A 15,857-nucleotide genomic window follows, 5' to 3' on the forward strand; every position below is an offset into this window, starting at 1 on the left:
TAGGCCCTTTCTACCTTAAGTACACGCCATAAAGATGAATGTATCAAATAGTTTCTTCGTCTACTAATTGGTGGAAGATGGTAAACAAGCTTTTTCTACCATATGACCTGACTCAAAGTAGCTGTTTGTGACATGTTAGTACTCTCATTTATCCAATGCCTTGTGACTCCATTAGCCCATGTTTGATAGGCACTAATTTCCTTCCATCTCTTTTATCCCTTGTTTCTGTCTTTCATTTTCCTATCTTGTACTTATCCCATTTCCATTTCCATCCTATTTCATTTACTCCCATGACCATACATTTCATTGAGGCTTTACTCTCTGTACATCACCTAAGACACCCACTCCATAGCCTTAGCAATCTCATGTAGGGAAGCCCCCCTTGAGTTGGAGCAGAGCCAACCAGAAGACAAAGGAAGAGCTATTGTGGTGACAATGGCTAACCTTCTTGAGCTGCACAAGACTAGCCCATTGATGCTTGGGACTTTACATCATGTGGAGGTGCTATCTTTTTTGTAAAACAGAGCATCCCTCACAATCAGTGCTACACATGCAAATAGTGAATAGGAAAAAGAGAAACCAACCCTTGCTCCATCCAATCTAGAGCAAAGCCCCTAGTCCTAGGGCGAAGAACTACTTTAAAATTCTAGATTGAAGTGGTGAAAAGGGGGCTGGAGGCATTCAGAAAATTTACTCAAAAAGAGGAAATAGAGGAGGTCATGAAGGATCCCCAAAATGAGAAGGAGCAAGGGCCGGGGCCAAAGGAAGATCTAGTTGAAGAGATTCCCTGTCTAGCAAAAGAAAAGTAAGTAAGCAAAAAAGGGGAAGAGGCAGCTACAAGGACCCTATCTTGTGTGCAAGCTCTCTAACAAAAAGCAGACCCATCCAACTCTCCGAGTCTCCACCACTTACAAGAGGACAAAAGTTGGAGAAGGTGCTGCAGGAAAAAGAAGCAGACAAAAATAAAGCTAGGGGATCTCAATCCCTGCTAGCAAAATATGGCAACACCTTGGGTTCATAGGAAAATGCATAGGTATGTACTATGTTTTTCCAGTGTATTTTAATTTGCAAGCAATTTGTTAAGGAGTTCAAAAGCCTGTGCACTATTAAGCACAGGAAATCAAGAATGAAAGCTAGTTCAACCCATCATCCCAACCCTAACCCAAGGATAGGATGAAGAGTGGCATACATAAGTGTTGTATTGGGTTGTACGAATATAGCCACAGCACTCCCCTCTTTTCTTTTAATACATTATTATAAAAAAAAATATTGTAATCAGATTTGCAGTAAAATAGAACCATTGTCTATGGTTACAAACCTGGATCCTAAGGAAAGCTGCACTAGGATTGACCCAAAGTCAGATCCATAGGATTGCTACTTTATGTAAAGACATCTTAGCATGACAAACTGATAAAGAAGTTGTTAACCTGCAATAGTAATCATCTAGAATTTGGAATTGGCAAAACCCTATTAGAAGATGCTTATAGGCAAGATTCATGACATGTGCATCTATTCTGTTTCTGATTCTTTCCTTCACGTGATAGTATTATATTCTACTGTGTATTGACTTGATCGCTGCTACTGTTTTCAGCGGAGTACTCTCAGCTGATTATATCAGTTATGAATGAGCTACTCGTGATCCCAAGATCTTTGTGATCATCAACTTATTATCATGTACAAAGCTAGGGATTGCCAGCAAATTCTGCATCCTCATCAAAAAGGAAATGAATATGGATTAAGAGCTCATGTAGAAACTCCTTTATGCCAACAGACATTTTTCTCATTAATATATGTCAGCATCTTAGGCTGAAGAGGAAACTTCTCGTATACTTTTCATTTCTAATATGCTATTCCAAGTTCTAGTCAAAGTACTTTCATATTATAGTTTCCATATAATTTCAACACGAAAATGTCAATCTTCCAAAATGACCAACAGCTTCTTGATTTTCAATTGTAGATCTTATTAGACACTTCGTGGATATATTTGAATCTAGTGTAGGAACAACCAGAAAATAATTTCAGGCAAACTAAGAGGGATACTCCAAAAAATCATCAGTCAGGCATGAGCTAGTCGTGAAGGAAAATAACAGACAAATATACAAAGACAAGGAAGAAACTGGCTTACATTATTTCCAACAAGAAAAAAATACACCACTGAACAAAAATTACTTTAATAATTGCATTCCCCATGTTGGTGAGAGCTGCAGAAAACTATTTAAATAAAGAGTACAGCAGGAAGCGTAGTGTGAGATTTGCATACAAAAATATTGCCAAAATATGAGGTACCATTTTGTACTGCTGTTTTATTAAACGAAGCACAATACTGTGAAGAGAATTATTTATCAATGCCATACATCCCAGATGAGGATTATGTGGATTATTTCCCATGTCACATGATGACAGTAATCAGAAACATATTATGCAACTACGCAACATGATGAATATTGATCCATTCAAAATCGTTTTAAGGTCTACCAAGAAAAAATAATGAATTGCTGAAAACAAGGATAGAACCTTGTAAGAATCATCGCCTTTGGACAAAAGTTATATTTTATATACATGGAATCTAACTAGAGAAGTTCCACATCTGAAAATTGGAATTACAGATGGGTATGCGGCAATGATAGCTTCTTTGTAAGGTAAAAAAAATGCAAGATGATTAGGGTGAAGAAGAGGATACTCACACGCTGGCATCATCCCTACCAAGAAGTTTAACAGGGGTTCCTGATCTGGGAGACATCAAGTGAGTTGCAGATAGCTCCTCTACACCCAGAATCCTTCCAGGCCACCAGGACCCATTTCTCCTTCTCACCCACACAATGGTACCAACGGCTGTATCGATTTTGGGCGTGATAGTAGGTGCTGCTGCACTTGATTCTCCCATGATTGTCTAAAAACCAAGAATCCAACCCAGCTCAGATGCCCAGTACCCACCGTCTCATTGCCATCTCCTTTTATCCCTCAACCCATCTGGTTAACCTGCAAATCAAACCTCAGATATATCAACAATCACCTCACACCCATGAATTCAAATAAGCCCAAATCCCATGTCTAGATTATGCAAAGAGTAATAAAGGGCTAGTAAGACACACTAAACACACTTTGAAATGCCAAAAAGGCCATGTCAGGTGAATGAAAATAGATATGCTGCAAGTCATCATTTGGGTGTGTACTTTATGCCTGAATGCTTCTGGAGACCGTTTTAGCAGAAGGATATGATGGGTTTGAGTGACAGAGGCTTCAAATAGTTGGCTTTCTTAGTAGTTATTGTCCTGGAAACCTGCCCCCTTAAATACCCGCTTCACCACTTTCGGATCTGTGCTCATCCAGGTGGCCCAAAGAAAAAAGAGTTTTGTTTTTCCACAGGGATTTGAGACAGATTAAGGAAGTAATCCAAAAATGAGTTTTGCTCCTCCTCTCCGCTCTTTCTTCTCTCTGCTCGTGAGCTTGGGTTCTAACCCCTGGTTAGCGAACCCATGTCTGTAGTTAGCAGAAGACTCTGATCTTGGTGGCTTTACCCTGGTTTCAATAGTGTGGTTAAGCTACCTCTCGCTCGCCTTGGACTTTGCCCGTGTTACCAATATCTACCCCTTTATGCTTTCGTCTGCGAGTGACGAGTTCTATTATTATGTTTCACCATCTCTATCTCTATTTCTATCTCTACTTAATTTTTTCTCTTTGAGAAATTAAGGTGTATTTAAAATTGCATTTTCTTGAGAAATTGTAATGTAATCTGCTTTTTTAGCAGGTTAATCTGACGAGTTCTATTATTATGTTTCACCATCTCTATCTCTATTTCTATCTCTACTTAATTTTTTCTCTTTGAGAAATTAAGGTGTATTTAAAATTGCATTTTCTTGAGAAATTGTAATGTAATCTGCTTTTTTAGCAGGTTAATAACTTTTTATTGTTGAAGGTTGCCCAATTAGTGTTGTTTTATTTTATTTTTAATAAAGTGAAAAATTAAATAAATAAATAAACAATTAATTTATTTTTTTCTTATTTTATATGTGAGTTAATAATTATTATTATTTTATTTTAAGGTCATCATTGTACTAAATTGTTTAAATTGTTGGATGAGATATTTTTGTTTATAGGACAAGGGATTTATTTTAAGGTAAGGTTTTGATTGCTAAAGTTTATGAAAGTGATATTTTAACTCATGATTTTTAGGAGGAAATATATGTTCTTGACTTTTAGGGGAAAACACATGCTCTTAACCATTATCCACATTTAAATTATACACCAATAAGCCCACTAAAAACACTCATGATTAATATGTGAAAATGTTTTTAGGGGCCTAAATCCTTTATTAAATCTCAAATATTGGGAAAGATCAAATTTTTTGATGTGAATTTTTTTTATTATTTAATTCCATGTTATATCTTAAGAAATTTGATCTCTCTAGATTTAGATAAATCTAGGTTAAATTCATTTTTTTGAATATTATCTCACGTGCATATACATATGTATTTATTTATTTTTATTTTATTTGTTTTAATTTAAATTATTTTCAATATTTTATATTTTTAAATATAATTTATTATTTATTTTTTTAAATATAATGTTATAGGATAACATTTCCTCATATTATGTTGGCTACTCTAGGTGTAATGACTATAAAACCCGATATCTTTAAAATTAATTAGCATTTCACATTAATTAAGAGAATTACAATAATATATAAGCCCTAATATCCCATGATCATTTTTTTTTAAAGAACAAAATCATTATTTCTATTCAAGTAAAGGAGTCATTACAGGCCTTATGTGTTATAGCACCATATTGGAAAAGAAGAAAGGAATTCATTTATCCTCTACATATCCTCAAACAAAAAACTTTTATTTCCACTACATACTTACAAAGTGAAGACTATATAGATGTATTCTTGTGGTAGGTGCAAGCATTGTTGTGTTGGTTAATAATAGTGTATTTCTTTTTGCATTTTATAAGGCAAATTAATATATACTCTATGTTATGGGCTAAATATTGGAAAATTCAAAAGTACACACCATGTATACCAATGTAAGCATAGAACACAACTCCTAGATAGATAAGAGATATAAGTCAAACAATAACTCTTTAAAGAATATGAGAAACTCCTTCAAATACCCAATACATTCATACATTCAAATCACATGATCTCTATAATGGCTACATGATCATTATACATGCATATTCACACATTGCACATGTGGCCTATTTATTATTAGGTTTACCTTATTACATATCATTTACATGTTGTATGTATATTTAATCTCATATATTCTCCTTGGGTTCATATCATATACATTTAAGCTCATATATGCCACTTTTGCAATCGTCATTTTAATTAGATAAATATTTTTTATTTTTTTAAATCTAGACTTACAAAATATGTCCAAAAAAGTCCATAACAATTTATCGGGAACTTGAAAAACAATATTTATACTATCTAAATATACTCAAAAAAAGTATGCAAAAACGTAATGTATGGTCTATAACAAGCCGAGGAGACCTTCAATAGCCTTTGAGTACATTTAAAACTACATTAAGAATAATTGTGTTCATAAACTATAGTTATTATCATTTTTGTTTCTTGACATATAACACTTTTCTCAACTACTTTGTTGACCTTTTTTTCATAAACACACAAGTGAAAGACTCAATGATATTTGCTATGGATTTTATTTAGTCCCTTAGAGTTCTTAAATGGATGTGAGACCTAACTTGAACCATCCATCCACTTAGTCACTAGATTGGACCCTCCATAAACTTGTATGTTGCTAAATTTTTTCTACATAACTTTTTTAATAAAAGCCTTAATGCCATTAATTTTATGAAGTTATTAAATCTTGAACCTAAACTTACCTTCACCTTAATTTAGTTATCTTCGAGAGGAAATAAAATGTATCATATGTCACTTTTGTCTAGGGGTCTTGAGTTGATATATCTAAAAAAAAAAAACATGTTCTTTGTTGATAACTAGCTCAACCATTGTCTTTTTATTTTTTGTGTAAGCAGCACCTTATAAGTTGTTAATTTGATATGAAACTTGGAAGGAGTGAATCCTTTTTTCCTCAAATAGAAATGAGTTTTTTGCTAACCATACTCCCCAACTAGTCAAAAGGAGCACAAATTGTCATTCCTTTAGTTCCCCCTAGCAAGATCTTAAACATTCTTTGACAATATAACCCACATAATCATCCTTTACACATGTTACATGATCATAGTTGTACCATGACTCTTATGCCAATGGGGTTTTCCATTATGGTAGTGACCCTCTTATTGGCATAATGGTGAATTGGTTGTATGGTGAGCATGCTTGCTTGCTTACACTCCCCCTCTCTTTTTATATCTAGTACTAATACTCTAATACAACCACATAAATATTTTTTTTTCCTTATTAATGAGATGTGTGCTCATTTAACATCATGTACCTAATCTAAACAAGTTATTAATAGCAATCCCACTTATTTGTTGGTGTACATGCATAATTTTCTCTCACGTGCATAATTATCTCTCTCCTAGAATGCACTTGAATTTCATTATATGTAATACCATAGGTTGCCAAAACCATGGGCTCATAAACAACCCTTCTTAAATTTTACATTTTATTTTAGATAAATTCATTCCTTGATTCTAGGAAATTATTCCTATCTTCCAAGAGTATACTTTTGAGAGGGTTGGACCTACTTTTTAGGACCAAAATGGCATGAGATAGATGAGTAAAGTCGGTTAGTAAAAGTCAAGTGAACTCCCTCATAAAAGCACACATCATTTGCTATGGCGTGCATATTTGCATGAAGTTAACCTTATGATGCAGAAGGTTGATGAAATGAGGTGGTAGTCTGAAAATAGACTAATAGTTAACTTTATAGCCAATCAGTTGCGTGCAAACAAATTTTCTTTATGTGGATTTTCCCCTGAGGATCCCGCTTTGTTGTACTATCACCGTCGGTTGACCCCGCTTGATCTAACAGTCGTCGCGCAGACTCTAGCACGGTCATTATCATTTCGGAAGCACGCGAGAAAAGCAGTTTTGGTGTGCTACGTGTTGACCTCTAAGGCTAATCGCGCGGACTTGTAACAATACCACTTACCACTTCTTAAGTGCGCGATATACCACTTCCCGCTTATCAAATACTAACTACATGTTTAAATCGAACCTTTTAATAAAGGTGCTTAAGGAAAGTTTAACGCTTAACCACAATATTAACGCTTAAGCTCACTATTGACCTTTAACAGTTAATCGACTATGATTTATGAATAAAACATTTAAACATAGGAAAATACCCGATTAAGTCCAAAACGCCAATACACAGATGCGAATGAACTTCCACACCAGGATTAACACGCAACACCACACTTGATCATTTACTCAACAAAATGTAAATTACAGTCTTGACCCTCTTGGCTCGATTACAACAGTTTTCTGACCTTTGTTCAATCTCAAGCCCTATCTCTATCACACAAACTCTCGCTTACTCCCTGTATCTCTCCATCATCTCATCTCTATCATTACATCCTTTTTCTATTTTATGAATTGAACCCTATCCTAACTGCATTAACAACTCGATCTCTATTTTAATCAATCTAACAATTAAATCTCTATTCTCAAGCTCTATTACACACCTATATTAACAACTTATCCCTTAGTCTAAAAACAACACAATATTCTAATTATTACAATAATGAAGTAAAGATCATTTTCGAGAGGTCCAATCCTCTCTACTAAAATTGACTTTGACCACTCAGGTCAATGAAATTCATCTCTTGTTAGCCACAACATGTGAACATACAATCACATTGCTGGCTAAGTCTAGATGCTCCTACATCAGACTTTCGGGGAAGAAAAGAATTCTTCATCAAACTTTCAGGGTTTACTCCATACTTTTGCAACTCTGTTGTTGTTAACCAACTGGCATCCTCCACTGGTTGTCCCTTCCATTTGACTAGATACTGAAAATAAACATGTCCTCTGGTTCTTTTGGATACTCTTTTCTCCAAAACAGCTTCCACTTCTTTCTTGACCTTCTTTGGCATTTGCTCTTCCCAGTTTAAAGTTTGAACTTCATCTTCTGTAGGTTCCTTTTGTAGCTTTGTCTCTATCTCTTTGTATGGATACAAATCTGTAACATTGAAGATATGTGATATTCCAATTCCTTCTGGCAATTCAATTTCATAAGCATTAGTTGAAAACTTCCTCACAATTTGGCATGGTCCTATCTTTTTCATCTTTAGTTTATTGTAAGTCCCAACAAGAAATCTTTCCTTTCTCAAGTATACCATCATTAGATCTCCTACTTGGAATTCTTTTTCTCTCCTTTCCATATCAGCTCTCTGTTTGTATTTGCCACTGCTTTCCTGCAATTTGTCTTTGACATCCTCTTGTAGTCTCTACATCTACTCTGCAAACTCTTCATCTCTTGCACTTCTTGTCTCTTGTTTACCCAAATTTCTGAGTTCATACACACCTCTTGGATTCATGCCAAAAGCAATCTGAAATGGAATCATCCCAGTACTTCGGTTTGGAGTGTCATTATGAGCAAACTCAGCTTGAGCAAGTGCTAAATCCCACTGCTTAGGATTTTGGTACACTAAACTTCTCAATATGTTTCCCAAGCTTTTGTTTACCACTTCGGTCTATCATCTGTTTGAGGATGGTATGTTGAACTGAAACTAAGGTTGGCACCTAGTTTCTTCCAAAGAGTTATCCAGAAATGCTCAACAAACTCTGTATCCCTATCAGACACAATACTTACAAGCAATCCATGTAACCTTACAACTTCTGAAAAAAACAGATTAGCAATATGTGTTGCATCACTAGTCTTTTTACATGCAATGAAATGTGCCATTTTGGAATATCTATCTACCACAACATAAATGGAATCATTCCCTCTTTGAGTTCTAGGTAACCCTAAAACAAAATCCATACTAACTGCGTCCCATGATCAGTCTGGTATTGGTAATGGTTGGTACAATCTTGTATTTTGGCTTCTCCCTTTAGCATGTTGACATATCCTGCACTTCTCAACAAATCTCTTAACATTAGTTTGCATCTTTGGCCAGTAGTAAAAAGAATTTACCTGAGCAAAGGTTTTTTCTTGTCCAAAGTGACCAAATAATCCTCCACTGTGTTTCTCCTTGATTGTGTTTTCCGTCATAGAACATTTGGGAATGCACAATTTGTTACCTTTAAACAATAAACCTCCTTGGATAAGATAATATAACCACTGACTTCTGTTATGAATTATTGGATTTTGTACAACTGCATAAATATCTTTGAATTTTGCATCATCTTTATACATATCAACCATTTCTTCAAATCCTACAACACCAACTTTTAATTCTTGCACAATGAAATTTACCCTGCTCAAAGCATTAGCAACTTTGTTCAACTTACCACTTGTCTGTTTTATCACAAAAGTGAAACTCTGTAAAAACTCTACCCACTTGGCATGCTTTTGGTTCAATTTTGGCTGGTTGTTTATGAACTGTAATGCATTATTGTCAGAATATAATACAAACTCTTTTGGTATCAAATAATGTTTCCCTTTTTTTAAAGCTTGCACAATAGCATAAAATTCTTTATCATAAGAAGAATACTTCTTCTTAGCTTCATTTAGTTTCTTACTAAAGTAGGCTATTAGTCTTTGTTCCTGACTCAAACTACTCCAATTGCAACTCCACTAGCATCAGTTTCAACTTGAAATACTTTTCCAAAATCAGGTAAAGCTAAAACTGGTTTATCTATGATTTTCTTCTTCAGCAACTTAAAATTTATGTCTGCTACTTATGTCCACTTGAGTGGCTAATTAGTCTCTTTGATTGTTTCAATAATTGGTGCACAAATCTGACTAAAACTTCTAATAAATTTTCCATAAAAGCTTGCAGGACCATGAAAGCTTCTTACCTCAAATAAGTTTCTCGGAGTAGGCCAGTTCCTAATTGCTTGGACTTTCTCTGGATCCATTTTCAAGCCTTCTTTAGAAACTACAAATCCCAAATAGATTAATTCTTCTTTCATGAAACTACATTTCTTCATATTTATGAGCAGTTTCTCTTTCTGTAGAGTTCTTAGAACCAACTTAAGATGCTCCAGGTGTTCTTCTTTGCTTCTACTGAAAACTAAAATATCATCAAGATAAACAATGACAAGCTTGCCTGCATATTCCTTCAAGACTTCATTCATTAATCTCATGAATGTACTAGGTGCATTAGTGAGTCCAAAAGGCATCACTAACCACTCATACAACCCACTATTTGTTTTAAATGAAGTCTTCCATTCATCCCCTTCTCTAATCCTTATTTTATGATATCCACTTTTCATATCTATCTTAGCAAAATACCTTGACCCACTCAAACAATCCATCAAATCATCCATGCGTGGTAAAGGAAATCTATACTTGATAGTAATCTTGTTTATGGCTCTGGAATTTGTACACATACGCCATTCACCACCTTTCTTTGGACTGAGTACTGTTGGTAGAGCACATGGACCAAGACTCTCTCTGATCAATCCCTTATCCATCAGTTCTTGCACTTGTCTTCCAACTTCTGCATTCTCTTGAGGAGTTAATCTATATGTTGCTTTGTTTGGCAAACTTGCTCCTGGTATTAGATCAATATGATAACTAATACTCCTAATTGGTGGTAATGCATTTGGTAACTCATCCACAATAATATTAGCACAATCATTCAACAGAGTTTTGATTTCTTTAGGTAAATCATCTAAGTTTGTGGAAGTTAAAATTACCTTAGGTCTCCTTACGATAGCAAAATGCATATGTTCATCCTTCTTGACTTCTTGTAGCAATTCCATCAGCATAACATTGTTTCCAGGCACTTCTTTGCCTACTTCATCCTTCAATGGCAGTAGTGTGTGTTTATTTCCATCCTTCTCAAAAGTGTAAGTATTTCTCCTCCCATCATGAATAGCTTTTTGATTAAACTGCCAAGGTCTTCCCAGCAATACATGGCATACATCCATTGGAATTACATCACACAATATCACATCCTTATAAGTACCAATCTGTATCTCTACCTTGCATTGTTCTGTAACAATAAGTTGATGTCCTTTTTGCAGCCATGATACTTTGTAAGGAGTAGGGTGTACTATTTTCACTACTCCTAACTTGTCCACCATATCTGTAGAAATAAGGTTATTGGTGCTTCCACTGTCAAATATTACTTTGTAGCATTTTCCCTTGGACTTGCATGTAGTTCTGAATAAACTCTTTCTCTAAGTTGGTTCTCCTGTCTCTTCTCTGCCTTAAGCAATACCCTTTTCAACAACAAGGATTCTCCTACTTCAGGTGATTCTTCCTTGTATGCAATTTGAGGTTTCTCTTCCTTTGCCTCAGCCACATTCACATTTCTATGATTTGTTGCTTTATTATGAGGACAGTCCCATGATCCATGTCCCCATTCTCCACATGTATAACATCGAATTTCTCTTCCTCGACCTCTTCCTCTGGGTGCAAATCTTCCTCTACTAAAGTCTCCTCTCTGTGCTGGTCTACTACTTGAACTTCCTTTTTCAGCCTAAGGGTGCTGAAATCTTGATCTGGTAGTTCCTCTACCCATTGTTGAACTTTTCCCTCTATTCCTTTAATTTTGCTTCCTCAACATCTTCTCTTCTGCCTTCAAAGCTACTTGATAGACATCTTCAATTGTCTTCAGACTCAGCAAGCTGATTTCATCCTGTATGTCATATCTCAAGCCATGGATATACCTGGCTACCTTCTCTTCATAATCGTCTGCATGTGCTGCTCTAATGTTCAGCTTATAAAACTCTTGTGTATAATATTTGACAGTCATCCCTTTTTGTCTCACGTTTTGTAATTGTCTAAAAAGATTTAATTGATAATCTTTTGGCATAAATTTAGCTTTCAATTTACTTACCATTTTATCCCATTGTTTGATCTTGAACTTCCCCTTTCTTGCTCTGGATGTTTGTAGTTCATCCCACCAGATAGTTGCATGACCCTTCAATCTGGTAACCACAAATTTCACCTTCTTTTTGTCATCAACCTCCTCCTCATAGTCAAAATGCTTGTCTAATGAATTGATCCAGTCCATCAACTCTTCTACATTGAGATTCCCATCATGAAAAGGCATTTCCATCTTTGGTCTTCCACTTGCTTTGGCCAATGCCTTGAGAACTTTGGCAGCTTCACTTTCAACCTCTTCTTTTTCCTCGGAATATTCTTCTGTCGCACTGGCATCTCCTTCATCAGTTGCTCTCCTCTGAGCAGTCTCCATTATCTCCATCCTTGTACACAGACTCCGGATCTCATCCAGTAGAACTGCATTTGCTACAAGTCTCCCCCGACCTATGCCAACTCCTCTCCTCGGTGGCATGTTTGTTGTAGCAAAACTTAATCTTTGTGCTCTTATACCAAAAATGACATAGAAGGTTGACGAAATAAGGTGGTAGTCTGAAAATAGACTAATAGTTAACTTTATAACCAATCAGCTGCGCGCAAACAAATGTTATTTACATGGATTTTCCCCTAAGGGTCCCGCTTTACTGTACTATCATTGTCAGTTGACCCCGCTTGATCTAACGGTCGTCGCACAGACTCTAGCATGGTCGTTATCATTTCGGAAGCATGCGAGAAAAGCAGTTTTGGCATGCTACGTGTCGACCTCTAAGGCTAATCGTGCAGATTTGTAACAATACCACTTATTACTTCTTAAGCGCACGATATACCACTTCCCGCTTATCAAATACTAACTATGTGTTTAAATCAAACTTTTTAATAAAGGTGCTTCAGGAAAGTTTAATGCTTAACCACAATATTAACGATTAAGCTCAATATTGACCTTTAACATTTAATCAAATGCGATTTATGAATAAAATGTTTAAATAGAGGAAAATACCCGATTAAGTCCAGAACACCGATACACAAATGCAAATGAACTTCTGCACCAGGATTAACACACAACACCACACTTGACCATTTACTCAACAAAATGTAAATTATAGAGTCTTGACCCTCTTGGCTCGATTACAACAGTTTTCTGACCTCTGTTCAATGTCAAACCCTATCTTTGTCACACAAACTCTTGCTTACTCCCTCTATCTCTCCATCATCTCATCTCTATCATTACATTCTTTTTCTCTTTTATGAATCGAACCATATCCTAACTGCATTAACAACTCGATCCCTATTTTAATCAGTCTAACAATTAAATCTCTATTCTCAAGCTCTGTTATACACCTATACTAATAACTTATCCCTTAATCTAAAAATAACACAATATTCTAATTATTACAATAATGAAGTAAAGATCATTTTCGAGAGGTCCAACCCTCTCTACTAAAACTAACTTTTACCACTCAAGCCACAACATGTGAACATGCAATCGCATTGCTGGCTAAGTCCGGATGCTCCTGCATCACCCTAGCATAGTTGCATGTATTGTAATGAAATTAACTCATTCAAATTTGTATGATTTTTTTCTACATGTTGATGACAATTGATTGGTTCTATTATTCATTTTTCGTTCTTCTCAATTGCTATGGTATTAATTTTATATTAGAATAAATATTTTGCACATGTGCAACCATTTCTACATGGTTTTAGAGCAAGCTTGAATCACGAGAGACTATACAAATTTTGCAAGTCGAAAACATATAAAATAGCATAACAAATAAAATGGATCAATCCCAACAAATAGTCCTTACTCCATTCAACTACAATGATGGAAGGCACAAGTAGTTATTCTTTTTTGGGGTATAGGATTGCAATAAAAATATAGATTGGACCCATTTTTTGTTGGGCATTTGATAATCCAGCACTCCTCGTGTGTTTCGGGACATGCGCTTAATCACCTTTTGAGGATCCATTAACTTTGGTGATGTGTCTATTTACTAACACCTACAGGTTTTGGTGTGACGACAAGTGTGGTTCCAACAAGTGGTGCCAGAGCCAAAGGTCTCGAGTTCGAAACACCCTTGCTCACACTAGGGGGGGAGATTGTTGGGCATTGGATAATCCAGTGCTCCCTATGTATTTCATGACGTGTGCTTAACTGCCTTTCGGGGATCCATTAACTCTGGTGATGCATCCATTTACTAACACCTATGGGTTTTTATGTGATCTGATTTAGAATATTAGATTGTTGTGCTAAGATCCTCCTTAGATTATAAACAAATGGCTTTCATTGTGCTTAAGGATTCATGAATTTTTGCAAGTGAAAAATGAGTTTTTATGTTAATTTTATGAGAAATTAACATAAATAAGAGATTTAACAACAGCATAAACATGTATAGAACATCATCAAAAACACATTACAACATGAACATGATAAATGAGTTCACCCCTCCTAGGCTATGTCTCCTTGGTCCAGCTTCCAATGGCTTGGACCTCTCTATTATGCTCAAACGTGTAAAAATGTGTGTTTACAATGCTCAAATTCTTTTAAAACCTGCTCCAATGAGTCCAGAATGTCCAAAAATGGCTATCTAGCCTCTTTTTGCATCCAATTTGGTGGAAAACTAAAGAAGTTATGACCTCTCCTAGTTTTCCCACTATTCGCTCCACAAATTGCTCCACTTCCGACATGATCTTACAAATTAGCTCCAAAAAGTGCTAACCGAGCGAAATTTTCACCATGCAATGGTCCATAATCTGTCGACACCGACTATCCCATCGTAAATCGCAATCGGCAAGAACCGACGGGCTTATGGTTTGTGAATGCGGCGAGGCGATGTGCAATTGCGATATGGCAGACCCGACGGAACTATTAACCAGAACTCATAAATTTATCGCATCTGGGATCCTTTCGCAATCCGTAATTGGCGGAGCACCGATAATATTATATATGTGGGACTCTGTTTTCTGTGGTGTGCGATTGTGATTGTGGCATCACAACCCTTCCCTACTCGGGGGCCGATCGTTGCATCGCAACTGTCGAGGCCGATTCTTTAATGCCTTTCCACTTGCCCTGTTGCGATGTGTGATTGTGATTATCACATTACACCCTGACTTGTTCCGGGGTTGATTTTTAACGCAGACCCATCTACAACATGTGATATGCGAAAATGCAGGGCCAATGGTGTTGAAATGTGGCAACAAGAATATTCCAATTTTAATTTGTCCTTGAATTAAAATTGAGAATTAAAATTTGAATTTAGTCTCACCAGCTGCTTGGAAAATAATTAAATAATTCATATTTAGTTAATTAGTTAGAGAAATTCAAGCTAGAAGTCTTAGTGAAGTCATGCAACAATTATCCCTTTGATTGAGGAGATTACCCCTTAATTAAGGAGATAAGGATGAGTTGTAATTGAGTTGTAATTAGTTAGCTCAGTTAACTGAGTTAAGTCTAGTTAAATTAGTTCCAAACAGTTTGAGGAACTAATTGTGAGTTCAGTTAGCTTATGCATGCATGCATTCAACTAGTGTACTCCAGATAACTGAAGATTCTCTCATAAATAACTCATGCATGTCAGTTCAGACAAAGACCCAGTTGAGATTAAAGACAGGGACAGTGTACTATCAGTTGCAAGATTTTTCTTATAAGAAAATCTCTTGCACGTAGAAGGAATTTATTCCTTGAGATTTGCGTAGTTTTATAGTGTGTTGGAGCAGTGTGTGAGATCAGTGTCACACAAGGTTACAGCAGGAACACCCAGGGAAAACTGCGCAAGGAAATGGGAGGCTTGGAGGGCAAAGGAAAAGGCATATGAGCTATCTATTTTGTCTATGAGCAGCAATGAGAGCTAGATAGCTATGAGAGCTAAAGTTGTGTGTAATCCTAATATATTTCCACTTGTATGATAGTACAGATAGCGGGGCTTTTAGCTTAGGCTTTCCCCAGAGTATTCTTCTGTGTTTCATGTGTATTGATTCTTCTTCTTTGTT

The 15,857-nt window shown here is 35.9% G+C and overlaps 1 protein-coding gene across 4 annotated transcripts in view; it reads right to left on the minus strand.

Annotated features, from left to right (window-relative positions):
* The window catches only part of LOC149257392 (uncharacterized protein At1g51745-like), a 75,147-nt gene extending 71,657 nt beyond the window's left edge, over window positions 1–3,490 (minus strand). The window contains exons 1-2 of one of the 4 annotated variants that reach the window (XM_089414238.1): window positions 3,174–3,490; window positions 2,685–2,979 (exon numbers count right to left, since the gene is read on the minus strand). In XM_089414238.1, coding sequence (XP_089270364.1) covers window positions 2,685–2,884 — 200 coding nt within the window. In that variant the 5' untranslated portion in view covers window positions 2,885–2,979; window positions 3,174–3,490. Of the gene's footprint in view, window positions 1–2,684; window positions 2,980–3,101 lie in introns of those variants that run through there. The other 3 variants (XM_089414235.1, XM_089414243.1, XM_089414241.1) reach the window with 3 other exon arrangements.
* Between the last annotated feature and the right edge of the window lie 12,367 nt (window positions 3,491–15,857).

Source organism: Pinus tabuliformis, chromosome 6 (assembly GCF_031772625.1).
Source record: "Pinus tabuliformis cultivar Carrire ecotype Pingquan chromosome 6, CPIR1, whole genome shotgun sequence".
In the NCBI taxonomy this organism is placed as follows: Eukaryota; Viridiplantae; Streptophyta; class Pinopsida; order Pinales; family Pinaceae; genus Pinus; species Pinus tabuliformis.